The sequence below is a fragment of the Silurus meridionalis genome, chromosome 22 (genome assembly GCF_014805685.1).
Source record: "Silurus meridionalis isolate SWU-2019-XX chromosome 22, ASM1480568v1, whole genome shotgun sequence".
Lineage (NCBI taxonomy): Eukaryota > Metazoa > Chordata > Actinopteri > Siluriformes > Siluridae > Silurus > Silurus meridionalis.
Window position 1 is genome coordinate 2283840 of NC_060905.1, and position 19511 is coordinate 2303350.

At 40.0% G+C, this 19511-nt stretch overlaps 2 protein-coding genes across 4 annotated transcripts in view; one reads left to right on the forward strand and one right to left on the reverse strand.

The window, feature by feature from the left end:
* Positions 1-8525, forward strand: part of sdr42e2 (short chain dehydrogenase/reductase family 42E, member 2) — a 25275-nt gene extending 16750 nt beyond the window's left edge. For both annotated transcript variants that reach the window (XM_046835179.1, XM_046835180.1), the window contains 4 exons: positions 241-306; positions 1049-1112; positions 1195-1268; positions 7664-8525. In XM_046835179.1, the coding sequence (XP_046691135.1) occupies positions 241-306; positions 1049-1112; positions 1195-1268; positions 7664-7915 (456 nt within the window). In that variant the 3' untranslated portion in view covers positions 7916-8525. The remainder of the gene's footprint in view (positions 1-240; positions 307-1048; positions 1113-1194; positions 1269-7663) is intronic.
* A 2351-nt stretch (positions 8526-10876) lies between these two features.
* Positions 10877-14505, reverse strand: LOC124375841 (BOLA class I histocompatibility antigen, alpha chain BL3-6-like). 2 transcript variants are annotated; one of them, XM_046834509.1, is made up of 2 exons: positions 14293-14505; positions 10877-13975 (listed from the first exon to the last, which is right to left on the reverse strand). In XM_046834509.1, the coding sequence occupies exon 2, from the start codon at positions 13895-13897 to the stop codon at positions 13070-13072; it is 828 nt and encodes a 275-aa protein (XP_046690465.1). In that variant the 5' UTR covers positions 13898-13975; positions 14293-14505; the 3' UTR covers positions 10877-13069. The 2 variants fall into 2 exon arrangements, with proteins under 2 accessions (XP_046690465.1, XP_046690464.1); XM_046834508.1 differs by having other exon boundaries at positions 10878-13992.
* Between the last annotated feature and the right edge of the window lie 5006 nt (positions 14506-19511).

Here is a 19511-nt window from a genome sequence, read left to right on the forward strand (position 1 = left end):
GATGATGGTGATGATGCTTGTGATTATAATGGTGATGATGATAATGTTGATGGTGATGATTGTGATTGTAATGGTGATGATGATGACAATGATGGCAATTATAATAAAGATGATGATTATGACGATGGTGATTATGATGATGATGACGACGGTGATGATGATGAAGATGATGATGGAGATGATGATGGAGATGATAATGAAGATGATGAGAATGAAGATGATGTCATGTCTGGGTTTCAGAGTGGACAGGCCTACTTCATCAATGACGGGGAATCAGTTAACGTTTTTGACTGGATGACGCCTCTGGTGAGTTAAACTGCAGTATCACCCTAGTACAGTAACACTGCTGTCTTACTACTGTCTCACTACTGTCTCACTACTGTCTCACTGCTGAGTCACTCCTAACTCACTGCTGTCTCTAATCTACATCAGACCTACAACACCAGAAGTTATAATAGAGTTACAATAAGATGCAATTGGACTAAAATACACTCTGTGGCCAAAAGTATCAGGACACCTGACTATTCCAGCCATATGTTGATCTTCTCCAAACTGTTACCACAAAGTCAGAAGCACACAATTGTATCGAACGTCTTCGAATGCTGTAGCATAAAAGTTTCCTTTCACATAAACTAAGAGACCCAAACCTGTTCCAGCATGACCCAAAAGCCAGCTCCATTAAGATCTGCTTTATCCATGGGCTGAAGTAGAAGATCTCCTGCTAAAGAGCTACAACGTTATTTAACACCTTTGGGATGAATTTTCACGCTACCTGTACCCCAGAAGCCTCCTCACCTTAAATCTCCATTAAATCTTATAAATTCACATTTATATCATTCATTCATGTTTTGCTCTGTAACATCCTGAAGATGTTACAGAGCACTGACACTGGAGACTCCTTCCAGAAATGTTACAAAAGCAGAAAACGTCATCAAATAAATGATTACACACGTTTTTTGGTCTATTTCTACTTGGTACGTGTATTTGTTTGACGTCTGCTGTACGAAACTAATCAACACTTTTGACCCGTGTGTGTGTTGCTGAACAGTTCGAGAGACTGGGCTACACTCGTCCGCTGATCCGGCTCCCGGTTCTGCTCGTCTACTCGGCAGGTAGGGTTCAGATCCTGATGTGGTCCCCCTCACGTTCGCTTCACCACCAGGGATTTCCATAACTGTGTGACTCTGTGTGCAGCGTTCCTGATGGAGCAGTTACACGTGGCTCTGAGGCCGATCGTGGAGATTCCTCTGCTCCTGACCAGGAACGAGGTCAGGAAACACACTTTTATTTTCCGATCTTTCTCTTTTTAATCATCTCTCCTTTTCCTCGCCTCGTTATTCGTCTGCCGTTTGCTGTCGTTTAGAAGGAAAGTTGAAAATATGAGCACGACATCTATAAACGCTTTTAATATCAATTCTTTTCAGCTGATTTCTGGTGTGGAATGAGCTGTAATGAAAAATAGCAAGTTATAGATAAATAAGATATGTCCAAATGTTTGTGAACACCTCATCATAAGATTGCTATGTGCTTCTTCATGAACATCACATTCCACCTTTAGTTTTCATTTTCATTCCATTCATGAACCTCGAGACTGGACTACTATAATACATTACTACAAGCTACAGTTTGTCCAGAATGCAGCAGGGTCGAGAAAATATCACCATATAACCCCAATCTTCTCATCCCTGTTAAGTTTCAAATCCACTACAAACTACTGCTACTTACCTACAAAACACTAAATGGTTTATCTCCATGTATCTCTCCAGTCTTCTAACACGCAATCCATCACACTCCTTGAGATCTCAAAACTCCAGACTTCTAGTAGTTCCTAGAAGAACACTCTCACATTTAGCTCCTAAACCTTAGATTAGTCTTAATGACAGTGTTCGGGGCTCAGACACAAGATAAACATATCACATATCATAACCTTGTGCTCCAGTACACACATCTATCTATCTATCTATCTATCTATCTATCTATCTATCTATCTATCTATCTATCTATCTATCTATCTATCTGTCTGTCTGTCTGTCTGTCTGTCTGTCTGTCTGTCTGTCTGTCTGTCTGGCCATATCTATCTATCTATCTATCTATCTATCTGTCTGTCTGTCTGTCTGTCTGTCTGTCTGTCTGTCTGTCTGTCTGTCTGACCCTATCTATCTATCTATCTATCTATCTATCTATCTATCTATCTATCTATCTATCTATCTATCTATCTGTCTGTCTGTCTGTCTGTCTGTCTGTCTGTCTGTCTGTCTGTCTGTCTGTCTGACCCTATCTATCTGTCTGTCTGTCTGTCTGTCTGTCTGTCTGTTGGCGAGTCTGGCGAGCGTTAGAGCGCTCTGTACTGTATTGTAAAATGGTTATATATGGGTTAAAATGGCGGCACGGACGCTTGTTTACAGGGTGTTTACTGCGTCCTAATGCACCAACTCCTTGTTTGTAATTACAATGAATTATTCAGTAACTAGGTGTGCATGTAAGTCTGGATGTTCTACCAGATCCCGAAGACAATGCAAAGCTTTGACTTGAACTTTAAAATGATATTTATTGGTTTTCTGCCTGTAGAACACTGCATGTCTCACATGAACATTAACTAGCACCACATTTTCCCTTCACTTTGGAATCCGTTCCAGGATTACAGATAAACCAGCTCCATGAAGATATACATGATATTTCCATGGATTGGAGTGAAAGATCTCCTACTATAGTGCTCAAACCCTACTTTCTTTAAGATGAAGTTTTCACACTGACTGCACCCCAGGCCTCCTCACCTCACATCATTATAAGTGAATGAATCTCGCACTAAAACTGGTGGAACATCTTCCCAGAAGAGTGGAGTTTATTATGAGTGAACGGAGACTAAATGTGGAATGGGATGTCCAAAAAAAGGGTTGAAAACGAATACATCGTAGTTTTTTTTTACTTCTCTCAAATTATAATTGAATAAATGATTTAAACCAGGAACATGTAAACTCCAGACGTGGTTCGGCTGCTCGTAGCCTGACACGTGAGACGGCGGTGCTGAGGCTCGGAGTGCTGATTCTGCTTGGTTGGTCCTGAATGAATCATGAGCTCGGGCTCCTTGGATGTTTACTGGGTTTTCGACAGACATAAAAAGCAACAGATGCGTTTTTACCACGAAGAACAGCATTAAATTGTCACGCGAGTGTTATTTTCACACACACACACACACACACACACACACACACACACACACACACACGACCTTACTATAGATAAAGGAAAAATCCACCATACATATCGATATTTAGAAAAATATAATTTTTCTCTTTTCTTTAAATTGAAGTTTTAATTGGGGATTTTATTCGGGATGAATTTATCATCAACTTATTCGGACGATTGTATGAATTTCAGTTGTGTTTTTAGTCTCTTCAGTTACATTGGTGGTTAAAATTGCTATACAAATAAATTTTTTCCCACTTAGTTTTTCTTAATTACCCACAATGCCATTCAAATGCTTGGTGATAGCAGTTGAATATGAGAAACTTTATTTTTTGATGCAGCGGCGCTTTAATCCAGCTCTCTGACCACCTCGATGCGTGTTCTCGCCTCAGATCAGCCTTGACAAAAACGATCAACTAGGAGGAGATGCGAAATTGTGTAGCTGAAGAGCAATTTCATGATTTTTTTTTTACATGACATCATACATAAAGAAATGTTTTGCTGTTAGAATGAGCTCCACTCTTCTGGGAAGATGTTCTAGATTTGGTGGAGATTTGGGGTGAGATTCATTCAGGCACAAGGTTATTATGTTAGTTAAGTCAGGTACTGATGTAGGTGAGGTGAGGAGGCCTGAGGTGCACTCAGTGTGACCTTAAGCAGATCTTCATGCTTTTTGGGTCATGCTGGAACAGGTTTGGGTTCAAGTGAGGGGATTTTATGCTCCTACATCCAAAGACATCCGATACAATTGCATGCTTTATGCTAAAACAGTTTGAGGAAGAACCACATATGGCTGGAAACGTCAGATGTATTTAAATATCGTGTCACTCTGATATATTGTTTGAGAGATGCACAATATAGCAAAAGTATTGGGACACCTGAACTTGCCTGCAATATGTGGTTCTTCTTCAAACAGCATGGTGATGCCCCTGGGCACAAAGTGAACTATATTGAAAATAATGGTTTGAAGAGGAAGATCTCCTGCTATTGAGCTCTGATCTCAACCCTACTGAACACCTTTGGAATGGACGTGAACACTGACTGCACCCCAGGCCTCCTTACCTTCCCACCTACATCAGTACCTGACGTTACTAACACCCTTGTGGCTGATGAACACAAATGTCTACAAGCTCACTCCAAAATTGAGAGAGAAACATCTTCCCAGAAGAGTGGAGAGAATTAGAAAAGCTAATTGGCACTAAATGTCGAATGGGATGCTCAAAAAGCACATACCAATCTGATGACTAGGTGTCCGCAAACGTTTGGCAATGTAGTGTATAACCGCATTTAAAAACTAGTGAAAGTACAGTTGGACAGTCCTGTATGCAGGTTGTTGTTTTTTTTTAGGCCTGGCACTGGTCCTGAGCCACACAGTTTCCGTGTGGCTATCCGATCCTCCGCAGTAAGAGGAGAGAGGTGCAGGGGGCGTCGGTCCTGTGCCAGGCGAGAATATGGACGCTTAATGGAAAAGTAATGCCACCTTGTAAAAACCGCTGTTCACCCGCTATTGCATGCTGCTCGGGTAGAATCTGAACCAGACTCGGACAGATTCACGTCTAGCTCTCAGCACCCACAGGAGCTGAGACGTGACCCGATCAAGACCTCGGAGATCTCGCATCACAGGGGCATTCATTTTTAAAACGTATATGCTAAGAAATCTGTCATGTGCTTTGGTCTGTATGTACGAAATCTGATTATAAGACATGAACTGTATGGCCAAAATGATTGAAACATGATTTTCAAAGTGGTTCTTCCTCAAACTGTTGCCACAAACTTGGAAACACACAATTGTGTTGGACGTCTTTGAATGTGCTTACAAATATAAAGAGAGACAGACAGACAGACCGACAGACAGACATAAAAGTTTTCCCTTCACTTGAACCAGGAGACCCAAACCTGTTTCAACATGACACAAAAGACAGCTCCATAAAGATTTGCTTTATCCCTGGGTTGGACTGGAAGATCTGCTATACAGCTCCAACCCTATTGAACACCCTAAGGATGACCTCCTCACCTCACCTTAATTTACTTACACCTATGTGGCTAAGTAGTCCTGAGGGATTTTTACAATATGATTCAAAGCCCCTGCCTTCTTACGTCTGCTCCCATTAGGTCGCCACAATGGATCATCCGTCTCCACACCTCCCTGTCCTCTACATCTGCCTCTTTCAAACCAACCAACTGCATGTCTTCCTTCACCACATCCATAAACCTCCTCCTTGGTCTTCCTCTTTTCCTCCTTCCTGGTGGCTCCATCCTCAGCATTCTCCTACTTATATTCCCCATGTCCCTCCTCTCCACATGTCCAAACCATCTCAATCACACCTCCCTCACATTGTCTCCAAAACGTCCTACATGCGGTGTCCTTCTAATAAACTTATTTCTAATCCTGTCCATCGTCGTCACTCCCAACAAAAACCTCAACATCTTCAGCTCTGCTACCTCCAGCTCCACCTCCTGTCTTTTACTCAATGCCACTGTCTCTAAACCATACAACATCTCAGGTCTCACCACAATCCTTTTAACTTTCCCTTTCACTCTCACAGATAATCTTCTATCACAAATCACTCCTGCTATCACTCTTCTCCACCCCTTCCACCCTGCCTGCACTCTTTTCTTCACTTCCCTAACACACTCTCCATTTCTTTACACTGTTGACCCCAGGTACCTGAACTCCTCCACCTTCTCCACCTCTTCTCCCTGCAACTGCACCCTCCACTGCCCTCCCCTCATTCGCACACATGTACTCTGACTCTGTCTTACTCCTACTGACTTTTATTCCTCTTCTCTCCAGCGTGTACCTCCACCTCTCCATGCTCTTCTCCACCTGCTCCCTACTCTCACCACAAATCACAATATCATCCGCAAACATCATAGTCCACTCCTGTCTGACCTCGTCAGTCAACAACCTGTCCATCACCACTGCAAACAAAAAAGAGCTCAGAGTTGATCCTTGATGCAGTCCAACCTCCACCTTGAACCAGTCTGTCGTTCCTACTGCACACTTCACTGCTGTCACACTGTCCTCATACATGTCCTGCACCACCCTCACATACTTCTCTGACACACCTGACTTCCTCATACAACACCACAACTCCTCTCTCCACCCTGTCGTACACTTTCTCTAAATCCACAAACACACAATGCAACTCCTTCTGACCTTCTCTATACTTCTCCATCAACATTCTCAAAGCAAATAATGCATCTGTGGTGCTCTTCATCAACATGAAACCATACTGTTGCTCACAGATGGTCACCTCTTCTCTCAGCCTGGCTTCCACTACTCTTTCCCATAAATTCATGGTGTAACTGATCAACTTTATTCCCCTGTAGTTACTGCAGGTCTGCACATCTCCCTTATTCTTAAAGATCAGTACCAGCACACTCCTTCTCCATTCCTCAGGCATCCTCTTACCTTCCAAAATCTTTGTTAAATCCTGGTTGAAAGCTCCACTGCATCTCCCCTAAACATCTCCATGCTTCTACCGGTATGTCATCTGGTTCAACCGACTTTCCACTCTTCATCCTTTTAATCACTTACTAATCCTCTCCACTTCCTGCTTTACCATCTCCACACCATCCAACATTCTCTCTCTCTCATTTTCCTCTTTCATCAGCTGCTCAAAATACTCCATCCATCTTCTCAACACACTCTCCTCACTAGTCAACACATTTCCATCTCCATCCTTTATTGCTCTAACTTGCAGCACATCCTTCCCAGCTCGGTTCCTCTGCCTGGCCAATCACTACAAATCCTTTTCTTCTTCCTTAGTGTCCAAATTTTCCTACAGCTCCTCATATGCCTTTTCCTTGGCTTTCACCACATCCTCTTCACCTGCTGCCGCATCTCCTTGTTCTCCTGCCTACTTTTCTCATCACTCTGTCAATTCTCAATTCTGTTTCTCCAACCACTTTCTCCTTCTGCTCTCCGCACTTCCTCATTCCACCACCACATCTTTGTCTTTCTTTCTATTGCCAGATGTCACATCACTTCTGCAGTAGTTTCCCAATCATCCAGCACCTCCTCACCACCACCGAGCCCCTGTCTGACCTCTTCCCTGAATCTCACACTACACTCTTCCTCCTTCAGTTTTCACCATCTTATTCATTTTCAGTCCTAAATCGCCTCCTCTTCACCTCCAAAACCATCCTACAGTCCACCAGCTGATGCTGTGTAGCTACACTGACCCCGCCAACACCTTACAGTCTCCAATCTCCTTCAGGTTGCATCTCCTACATAGAACATAGTCCACCTGTGTGCACCTTCCTCCCTTGAATAGGGTTCAAAACCTCCACTGTTAAAAACATGCACTTTCATTAAAAATAAGATAAAAAATATATATACTCCAATCCAAAGGATTTGTAAGATTTGTAAACTCTGTCTTAGCTCATTTTCTTTCCTTGATCCGCTGGCATACAGATATTAAATAACCGGGACTCATCATGTAAGACTTTTTCCCTCTCTCGTGTCATCCAGGTGAGAAACGTCGCTGTGAGCCACACCTTTAGGATCGAGAAGGCACGTCGGGAGCTCGGCTTCTCCCCTAAGAAGTACACCCTGGCCGACTCGGTGGACCACTACCTCCGGAGCCGGCCCGTCCAACCTGCCTCCTCCACCTCCTCCTCCTTTCTCCAAGAGTCCTTCTGCTTCGTCCTGATGATGATGATGATGTTTGCGATGGTTGGACTGGTGGTGCTCATGTTCCTTCCACGCTGGCATCAGCATTAGCGTTGGCCTTCTGCAACTTAAACACTGTGTCCTAACTGGTCCATCTCAGCTTCTTGAGAAGCAGGAATGCTCTGAGCGTCTGTAAATATTTATACTCTCGAGTGGTTTTGTGGTTGAAGTGGGTTTGGAGTATGATTTGTTTAGGTGCTGTGTCTGTCCAAACATCTCCGAGTGACAGATTATGGTTCTTCCTGTGGTTGTTTTTTCTGAGTTTTTATTTAGTGCATGCTTTGAGGGAACAAACTGAATCAGTAAGCGGATGTTGGGATAAATGTCCCGATAAAAGCGTTTCATTGCTCTCGTCCTTTAACAACAATGACGTTATAGCAGCTATAAACACCCATTCTTATTTCTGGTTGCTATAGCAACTTTTACAGGTGGGTGGAGTAACATTTCACTTTCGGCTACAATCCGTATTTACGTAAAAGTTACGAATAGTTTTAGAGCGTTTTTCCGATCAAAAATGAAATTTTCTAAACGACTTTTGCGGCAGCTAATGATATGATGTTGCACAAGTGACTACATGATGTGAAGGTTAAACTTGTGCACATCTTAAAAGCAATATTTTTTGTTTTTTTCTACAAATCGCGAATGCGGTACTTTTATTTAATCGATTGTGTACAATTGTCTGCTGTTTCCTTCATTATCAATTCAATTGTCTGTGGGAAATAAAAATCAAAAAGTAAAAATATAAAAATGAAAAAGTGTAAATAAATTTAAAAAAATGCAAAGATTTTATAAACCCAGAAATGTCAAAAGTACACACATCCTTTACTCAGTAGAATTACAAATACTTATGTGTTAAAAAACATGAGCGAAAAAGTGCAGTCAGAACTTCAACTTTTACCAAAGTTAAAGTAAAGAAGTTTGGGCTCTGACATGTACTTAAGTAAAAAAAAAAGTAGCCATTACTGATTTACTTTCATGCTGGAAACTGAACCTCACATCGTTTGTTACCTAATGAATGTATCCAGGCTGAAGATCCACCATATAGAACACAAGCAGAGAAAAGAAGATGATGATGATCAGGTGATCAGGAATGTGTCTGTTCTCAGTCATGTTTAAATCACTGACTCCCTCTGTCTCATCCATGTTAAACCCACACTTCTTGTTGCCTTCTTGCCTTTTCTGAACCAAAAGCCCTGTACTGAAACAGTACGAATAGGTGTACTGTTAAACCCCTAATATCAAATGTTTAAACTGATGAAATTTACCATTTAAGAAAAAATTAGGTCTCAAAAAAGTTGGGTTGATGCTACACCCTGATAAACATGGGTTTATCACATCTTCATTTAAACAATACCCTGTAAACGTTCTGAGGGAACTGAGGAAAGTTGTAGCTGGAGTTTTGGGAGACGAATGTTGTCACATTCTTGTACTGATATAGGATCCTAACTGCTAGACAGTCCTGGGTCTTTTTAGTTGTGTTTTCTGTTTAAAAATAAAAGTTTCAACACTGGAGACTCCTCCTGTAAACGATTAAGTACATGAGCAACGCCATTTCTGTTTAGGATCTGCCCCGTGAATTTAGCCGTTTAGCCGTAGGAGAAGAGGACGATTCTCATCTAGAAACAATGATTCTTCTCCATCAAGCGAGGAAAAAGTGTGTGTGTAACAGTATTCGATTTTTTCAGCGGGATTACAGTATTCTAATGTCGACGCTTTACAAGTGCTGGTAGCGTTAGCACCGAACTCCTCTGTGCTTCACTACATTAATGTAACCTTTTCACCTACACTATGCAGAAAATGTCCAAAACTTTGTGACACCTGACTATAAGATTATGTGCTTCTTATTAAACATCCTCATTCCATCTTGAGTCTTCAATTGCTCTTATAATAAGCTCCACTCCTATAAGAAGGTGTTTTAGTAGATGATGTGGAGATTTGTGCGAGATTCATTCACAAGGATGTGTGTTAGTAAAGACAGGTACTACAGAATTTAGGTGAGGTGAAGAGACCTGGGGTGGAGCTCTATAGCGGGAGATCTTTCACACAATCCCAACCCATGGAAAGCAGATCTTCATGGCGTTGGCTTTTTGCTAACAGTTTGGGTAAGAAGCACATATAGATGAAAAAACTGGTGTTTTTTGGTAGTGTAGGTAAATAATCAGATTTCTAAAGCTGGTGAGATATCACTCTCTTATTTAATCCAAATGTAAGAATGAGAGGAAGGAAAATACGCCACATTTTACCTCACAAAACTCTTTGACTTGATTTCCGTCGCCGTCTCGCTCGCTTCGGTGCTGTTTGGATGGAACTTAGATGTAAGATATTAGATAAGATATTAAAGAAATTTTATATAAGTAAAAGCTCATTCAGAAGTGAGTTATGGATTTGATTTCCTGTAATCGCAGTGTTGTAACTTCTGTTTTGTTGTGTTGTGTTTTAGATACAAATAACTGAACTGATGTAAATGAGGACAATAAAAGTGCAATATTTATTGTGTAATATTTATTGTGTTACTGGTCATAAGTACGGTGTGATTTTTGAGCATCGCATTCCACATTTAGTCCCAGTTTACTTTTCTAATTCCCTCCACTCTTCTGGGAAGATGTTCCACTAGATTTTGTTGTGTGCTTATGGATATTTATTCTTTAGCCACATGTGTGTTACAAAGGGCAGGTACTGATGTAGGTGAGGAGACCTGGGGTGCAGTCAGCGTTCACATTCATCCCAAAGGTGTTCAGTAGAGATGAGATCAGAGCTCTATAGCAGGAGATCTTCCTCTCCAAAGCATGTAAACCAGATCTTCAAGGAGCTCACTTTGTGCACAGGGGCATCACCATGCTGGAGCAGGTTTTGGGTTTCCAAGTTCAAGTGAATGTAAAATTTTTATTTTAGCGAGATCTAAAGACGTCCTGTAAAACTGAGTGCCTTCAGATTTGTGGTAACAGTTTGGAAGAGAACCACATACAGTATAGCAGGAAAGGTCAGTTGTCTGAATACTTTTGGAAATATAGTGTAGGTAAATAAATAAAAAATGAATAGCAAAATATAATTTACTTAGCAAGGAAGTAAAGGTACACTGACCCTTTGGTTAACATGACGTGTAATACAGATTATACATAGATACAAAGACTCCAGTGGAGGACAAGTGCACAAACATTGAGTTAAAGTAGAGTAAAATGATCCAAATCTAAACAAGTTTAAAATAAGGCACACACTCGACCCTGATTGGTGACTTGCTGCGTCAGTTTTTATTCACTCATAAATAAAAAAAACGACTGATTTCACAAAATGTAGTTGAGTAAAACGTCAGAAATTTGACTGTAGTGAAGGTACAGTAAAAATCTTCCCACATGGAAACACTTCAGTAAAGTACAGATAAATGATGAAGCTACTAACAAATTACATTTACTTCTTTTCTGTCCACCACTGTGAACAATTTTCAATTCGACTTTAGCATTTAATGTTCTGCTGTCTCAGCATCACTGTCTTATCTGTCCTGTCCATCTCCATCCTTCTTTCTTGCGAGTTAACGTTTGTCCTTTGCCCATCAACCAATCAGTGCAGTAGTTTCTAATTATTTTTATTTCTTTATTTTTTGACTTAGTAACGGATACAATTTTAAATGTTAAGTACAACACTTTTAAACAAAACATACTTAAGTAAAAGTTAAATTAATTTTATAATGTAATTTTCAGGTTTTTCTCAGCTGCTTCAAAGCGTATCTCAGATCAGAAATGAAATTCTCAAAATGACTTGTTCAACTTTCACCTCTTGGAGTCACTTGTACACATCATAAAGCAAATTCTTTTGTTGCTTTGATGAAAGTGCGAATCTTTTGCATATTTATTTTGTTGCTTGTGTACAAGTGTCTGGTGTTTCCACATTATCATTATGTTCATGTTGTTCAAATTCCAGTCTTTCCCATTTATCGCTGTAGCTACGTGCCCAAACCGATCACGCAAAAGGAATCTTCACGATAAATAAACATTTTTTTTTTTATTATTTAAAATCATCAACCATAAATCATCCTTCCACACTCTTTAAACACACACAAAAAACATTTGCAAGATGAATTTTGTGTAAATTTGTAGAAATATCACATTTATAGTGAGTACTGTACAGTACAGTACCGTAGCGTGGCCTATGCGTAGTTTCTCGGCTTGTTTATTGGTTGAAGTATCCTATGATGTCAAAAAAGGGGCTGGGTTAAAGATTCACACTTTACTGCATTCTTTATTTTAATTAGCTAAATCTGGTGACGTATCTCTTTAACTCCACCCACTGCGTGTTCTTTGTCTATTTCAGGTAAACTTTTACTTCATTTTATAATGAATAATTATATTTCTAATAATAAATTTCCGTATTTCAACATAAAACTCCATAAAAACAATTCACTATAAGTTTAGATTTTACTCGATAAATTGGGACCATTCGCGAAACAAAATAGTTATGTGCCAAAATGAAAATCGCGATAAAGTAGGAACGCGAGATTCGAACTATTCACGTTTCACTTGAATAGTTTTAACCCCCAAAACCTCTCAGCATCAGTTCATTGCGTAAGTCATTGAAAGCCAAATGATTAAACCAGTTGTCAGAATCTATCAAGCTTAAATTCCTTTTAAACATTTATTCATCAGATCAACCAATGATCAACTAGTCCTCTGAAACAGGTCAAAGGTTAATCTTGTGGACCTTCAGTTGGCGACAGACAGAACAAAACACAGAATTACAATTTCTGAAAATGCTTTTACAGTTCAGTGTAAATCCTGTCAAATTAATCCATTTGTGCTGCTAAAATTCATAGATTTCGTAAATTTTCGATCACTGTAACCCAAACCCTAGTTTACAGCTGAAAAACACTGAAACTGGGAATGAGATGTTCATTGACACAAATCCTGACTTTTGATAGATGAACGAAGGAACTTGGGAAAAGTGCAGGTTTTTCAAGAAATCCAGTTTTGTGCTCTTTGGAGAAATAGTTTTGAGAAATGCACTGATTTGCAAATATTAAGGATAATTCGAGAAATGTTCCAAAGCAACTGAGGAAACTTGGTTCAAATTGGATTCCAAATATCTGCCCACCTGCCTTGTGTCATTGGAGCACAAATGTAGTTATGTAGGTATGAAGTACAGACCCCCAGGTTTAAATCTGAGAGAATTTACACAGAGAAACCTCCTCCATCCAAACTCAGGAAGACCATCACACTACTGGGGTCTCCTTAAGATCTTCCAGAACACAATTCCAGCGACAACAGCAAAAGTAAAAACACCAACGATGATACTAATCCATACTCTACTTTTTAGGATTTGGTGCCCGTTCACAGGCAGCACTTCATCCTTCTCCAAGCTGCTGTGCTGAATGATGCAGGTGTAGTTGTGTTTCTGCAGCTCCTCAGCTGGGACTTTCAGAATGCTCCTCTTCTGGAAACTTCCATCCCCATTGGGTAACGTTTCTCTGAGCTCCACATCCTCGAATACGTCCTCACTGTCCTTCTGCCAGGAGATCATCAGTGCTTTGGGGAAGAAACCTGTAGCATGACATACCACCACTAGAAAAGTGGATCCTTTCTGGAACAGAAATGTCTCAGGATGAACTTTCCTCTCCAGAGTGTGGTTCACGTATTTCTGTAGCCATTTAGGACAGGTGTTCTTCAGGTAATTCTCCTCTTTCTTATTCTCAGCCGTTTCACTGTCCCACGCGTACTTGGTGATCTGAGCTTTAGGTTCAGGAGCAACCCAGGTTAAAGTGTTCACATCAAAGCTGATAAAATCATCTCCATCATAACCGTACTGATTATATCCTCCAACAGTGCGGTCACCATCAACCTCAACCTCACAGCCCACCAGCCACTGAACTGTGTGAACTCCTTCAGTCTGATTGAAGAGACCCATGAGATTATCCACATTGACTTTAAAGATCTCCTCAGTTCCCCACCCAATGTCTGTCTGCATGTTCCAGTAATCTTCTCCCTCAATGTTCTTGATCCACTGCGTCCTTGGGATAGTTCTTCCGATGTTACTGTCGTAATACATAAACTGCTCTCCATCCACCTGACCCACAATAGTGAACTCTGGGAAATGTAGTCCTGGTGTAACTGCAGTGTAAATGTACTGCAGAGAGTGTTTTACTGTAAAAGTGTAAAAACACACACACACACACACACACACACACACACACACACACACACACACACACACACAGTAACAGAATCTACACTCTCACACACTCAATTTTTTAATTCTGAAATCTTTGATGTATTATTTTGGGTTAATCGGGTTATTAATTATATGTAGTATTTATTTTGTAACTTTCTCAGATCTTCCTTTTTAACAGCTTTACTGTTTATTATATAGAAAATAAACATGATCAAAAGTACAATATTAAAGATGAAGTAGGTACAGAAGGTAGTAACGATTGTAGAACTCACCTGCTGATGACAGATGAAAAGAGAAAACGAGGAAAATCAGTACTGAGCTGCAGAGTACCATTTCTAATACACACCAAACACCAAACACCAAACCCTAATCTATTATTTACTGATTTAATCTTCTACATTCTACTTCGCTTTAACGCGTTTTCACCCTGATTACTTCACTATTTAACACAGTTGAATCTGTAAGAGAGATCCAGATCCTCCTGCTCTTCCTGTATACACTGAAAACCTGTTCCTGTACTACCTGAAAGTTAGTTTGGGGGGGGCGGGGCAACAAGTAAAAAAAAAAAAGCATTTATATCACGGCTCTAACCAATCAGAATTGAGTCTCATCATTTCCCAGGAGAGCAGAATTACTCCGAAAGTGAAAGTAAAAAAAAATAATGAAGTTTAATAATAGTGTTTATTATCATCACGCTTTCTATTTACACCCGTTTACACTATAAAACACGCTTAAAATAAATCATGTTTTAAATGATTGTTCTTGTTAACTTTAAATATATGATGAATATTTAATTAGGTGATTAATAATTTATGCATTTTTTTAAAGATATGTTTATTGGGAATGTACAGGTGTGAAATATACAAATGCATGACATTTATCAACACATTCCTTTTTTTTTTTTTGGCCATTATACAAATTAACACAATAAAATACACTATGTATAGACTAAACAAAAAAAACAACAATAATTGTTAGTCAACTAATAAAGTCTAGATGTAAAAACAGAAAAGAAAACCTGAGAAAATCTTAATGTGAAAAATTCTCCACGCGACAATGCGATAAGGCAACGTTTTTAAAAGTCCAAACTTTGTAAACACTTATATTAATAAAGCTTACTATGTACATACGAGCAGATGAGTCCAGAAAACAAACATAACGTTTAATTACGTATTATGCGTTTTTTTTTAACCCGGTGACCATTACAGAAAAATGTTAACAATGCGATAAGACAGTATTTTTAAAAGACCAAACTCAGTGAATAGATGAATAAAAGAACACACTATGTACAGTATGAGTTGTTTGGTCTTAAAAAATGCTTTCATCGCATTAAACCACGTTAAGGTTTTTCCTTTAACAGTTTTCTCTTGGAGAAAAACACTTAATTAAACGTGTTTCTTTTGTATTCTGTTATTAGTGGTGAGAGCAAGGAGCAGGTGGAGAAGATCCTGGAGAGGTGGAGGTACACGCTGGAGAGAAGAGGAATGAAAGTCAGTAAGTGTAAGACAGAGTACGTGTGTGAATGAGGGGGAGGGCAGTGGAGGGGTGCGGTTGCAGGGAGAAGAGGTGGAGAAGGTGGAGGAGTTCAGGTACCAAAGTAATGGAGAGTGTGTTAGAGAAGTGAAGAAAAGAGTGCAGGCAGGGTGGAGTGGGTGGAGAAGAGTGATAGCAGGAGTGATTTGTGATAGAAGAGTTTCTGTGAGAGTGAAAGGTCAATACTATACAAAAACACAATATAACAACACATGGTATTACAGAGAGAGACATTTCACATATGGAGGTGAAAACCATTTTACTAAAACAACAAACCCAGTTAAAACTCCAAACCTCTACACTACAACCACAACTGTGCACCTACAACATCTGGAGCAGTTCACAATCAATATTTAACTAATAACATGACAAAAACATTAAAATATAAATAAAACACAACCTACTCACCAGAGACACAGACTCATAATGTGCAGCGCCCCCAGAGGCTGTAATCCAGTGGTACTGCTCGTATTCACTGGTCTGGAAGTGGAGAACAAACCCTTTTCCAGGCTGAGGCACACTAGCTAGCTTCAGGGTTGGCCGACCTCCTCACCATGACTAGCTTTTCTTCAAAATGGATTTTTAAGTGTCCGAGATCAAATCAATTTCTTTTCCTCTGTAGGTATAAAAAAGTCTAACTCTGATGTATTAATGTGTGCAGCTACACACGTGTTTTATCAGTCGAACTCGGCTGTAACAGTTTCCCTCTGACCGACCAATCAGAGGACGGAAAAATGCTGATGCTATTCTGGGCCAGCGAGCTGCACTGTGAGGAGAATCTGAAATCTGATTGGTTAAAGAAACAGAGCTGTTTATTAAGGAGACGATGGTAAAAGTCCAGCAGTACTGATTCTGAAGGCTCTGAGCAGATTAGATTGACATGGCAGCACATAGAGGCTGAAATCTGATTGGACAAAAAAATCTAACATCCACATACACGTACTGGAAGCAGTGCAGCCGAGAGAAACGCTACAACATGAAGAGAATAAACTGTTGGAAATAAATTAATACAATTTAACGGAACAAATATTAGAATTTAGCTTGTAAATGTAAGTCAGTGCTTCTGATAGTGTTTAGACCAGCAGAGAAGACTTTACTGACCCTGACCGCCCGACACTGGTGAAAATACAGTCAGATTTTGCCTGACAGAATACAGTTTTTTTTCCCTATGAGTATTATAGTACACTAAGTTTTTGCTGCACTGCTTATTTATTTATTTATTTACCAATTTTTATCGAGAGGATAAAAACGTAACTGGTGAAACATGCAGCGAGTCACCAATCAGGATCGAGCGCACGCTCTGTTTTACACGTGTTCTGATTGGCGCTTGGTGCATCTACTGATCACCAACATACAGTTCAGCATCAGTTCAACATCAAGCAGAACATTTAGAGAGGAATAAATGATGAAGAAACTCCAGCACACACGTGACCTCATTTACACCATTTTTTAAGTTGTTTTGTGCACATGATCATTATAATAGAAATCAATCAGTGTTTGAGTCATTAATATCATTCTATTAATAGATCAGTGTGCTGAGAGTCACATTTGAGTCTTTACACATAAACTGAGGTAATTAAGTAAAGAATCTTGTGATGAAAATGATAACAGGAACATTATTGTTGAAAATTGTTTTTTGTGATTTTACTCAAGTGAAAGTTTAGAAGGACACTTTTAGTTAAGTATATGGTTTGTATAATTAATCCACTAGCGGTTTAATAGCAGTAGGGAATAATCCAGATGAACTCTTGTCTACATCACTTAAAAAAAGCAGGAAGGCTTCTGGCAAAACTCAAAATCCATGTGAAGAGTGTTTGGATATATTGAATAAATTTGTCTCCAAAGTTTAGTTTTGAAAGTGGAGACAGAAAACACGGCTCTAATCTGTCGAACGCTGTCACGGCACCATGGGATGTTCCTACACGGAACCCTCGAGGAACATTACCTGCTCCTTGTCGGTTACTGAACCATCCAGTTTGGTCTTTGTGGATATTTTCGTGGACGAGGTTCTCTAGTCGCACAGCAGCTATTTTAGTTATAACTTTAGAGAGAATTCAGAAAACAGAGACGTCTAGAAGAACCACATTTTTGTTGATCTTTTCCTGGCTTAGGTAGCAACGTTATGGTCTCCATCTCCAGCGAACACTCGGCCCTCTAGCGCCTCCTTTATTATGTTGTTTGGTCTGTAGTTTTAATGAATGTTTTTTTAATCTTCTAAACAACCACCACCTTCCACTTTAATAGAGTGGAAACCTGACATTAACCACACCCTTGTGCCTGAATGAATCTCACACAAAATGTTGTGGAACATCTTCCCTGAAGAGTGGAGCAAACACTGGGAAACTTTTGGATGTGAAAATTTCACTTGGGAGATATAAACCAGTTCCAGCATGACACAAAGAGAGTTCAATAAAGATCTGCTTCCCATGGGTTGGAATGGAATATGTGCTATGGAGCTTCAACCCCATTGAACAACAATGGTTCTCACCTGCATCCTGTAGTAGGTGACTTTACATACATACACACATACATACATCTTTGTGGCTGAATGAATCTCACACAAGATCGCCACAAAATATAGTGGAACATCTTCCCAGAAGAGTGGAGCTCGTAATATGAACCCATGGAGACTCGATGTGGAATGGGATGTTCAAAAAGAAGCACATAGCAATTGTTTAGTCAGGTGTCCACAAACCTTATTTAATCATATATATATATATATATATATATATATATATATATATATATATATATATATATATATATATATATACACACACACACACACACACACACACACACACACACACACACACACAGCGGGGAAAATAAGTATTTGACATCACATATTTGATATCACTCCTGAGCAATGCAGATGTCTGGTCTCTCCATACAAGAGGCGTCTAGAAGCTGTAATCACCAACAAAGGCTTTTTTACAAAGTATTAAATAAAGTGTGTTCAATACTTACTCCCTGTGTCATTTCACTTTATTTATTATGACTCAACTTGTATACGTAAATGTTCTGATTTCTTTGTATGAATTCAATATATGGCTTAATGGCTACATTTGGTGGAAATTTGGTGTCAATAGCCCACTTAGAAATCCCTTACTGATAAAAATGCTGATGTGTCAAATAATTATTTTCCCCGCTGTATGTATGTGTATATTTAACCCAGCCATTAGGGGGGCACAAGCCAGTGCACTCTTAGTGCCGGTCCCAAGCCCGGGTAAATGGGGAGGGTTGCGTTAGGAAGGGCATCCAGCGTAAAACATGTGCCAAATCAAATATGCGGATCACAAATGAGAATTTCATACCGGATCGGTCGAGGCCCGGGTTAACAACGACCGCCACAGGTATCGTTAGCCGACAGGGTACTGGTGGAAATTGGGCTACTGTTGGCCGAAGAAGGAGAAGGAGAGGAGGAAGACGTCTACAGAGACGGCAGGAAAAGGAGCAGTGTAGGAGAGTAGAGGTTCGGGTTGGTACTTTAAATGTTGGTACTATGACGGGTAAAGGGAGAGATAGCTGATATGATGGAGAGGAGAAAGGTAGATATGCTGTGTGTTTAGGAGACCAAGTGGAAAGGGAGTAAGGCCAGGAACATTGGAGGTGGGTTTAAACTGTTTTATCATGGTGTGGATGGGAAGAGAAATGGTGTAGGGGTGATTCTGAAGGAAGAGTACAGTAAGAGTGTAGTAGAGGTGAAGAGAGTTTCTGATAGGGTGATGATCGTGAAGGTGGAAGTTGAAGGATGATGATAAATGTCATCAGTGCCTATGCTCCACAAGTTGGCTGTGAGATGGAGGAAAAGGAAAGATTCTGGAGTGAATTAGATGAAGTGGTAGATGGTGTACCTAGGAAAGAACGATTGGTGATTGGGGCAGACTTTAATGGGCATGTAGGTGAAGGAACAGAGGTGATGAGGAGGTGATGGGTAGGTATGGTTTTAAGGAGA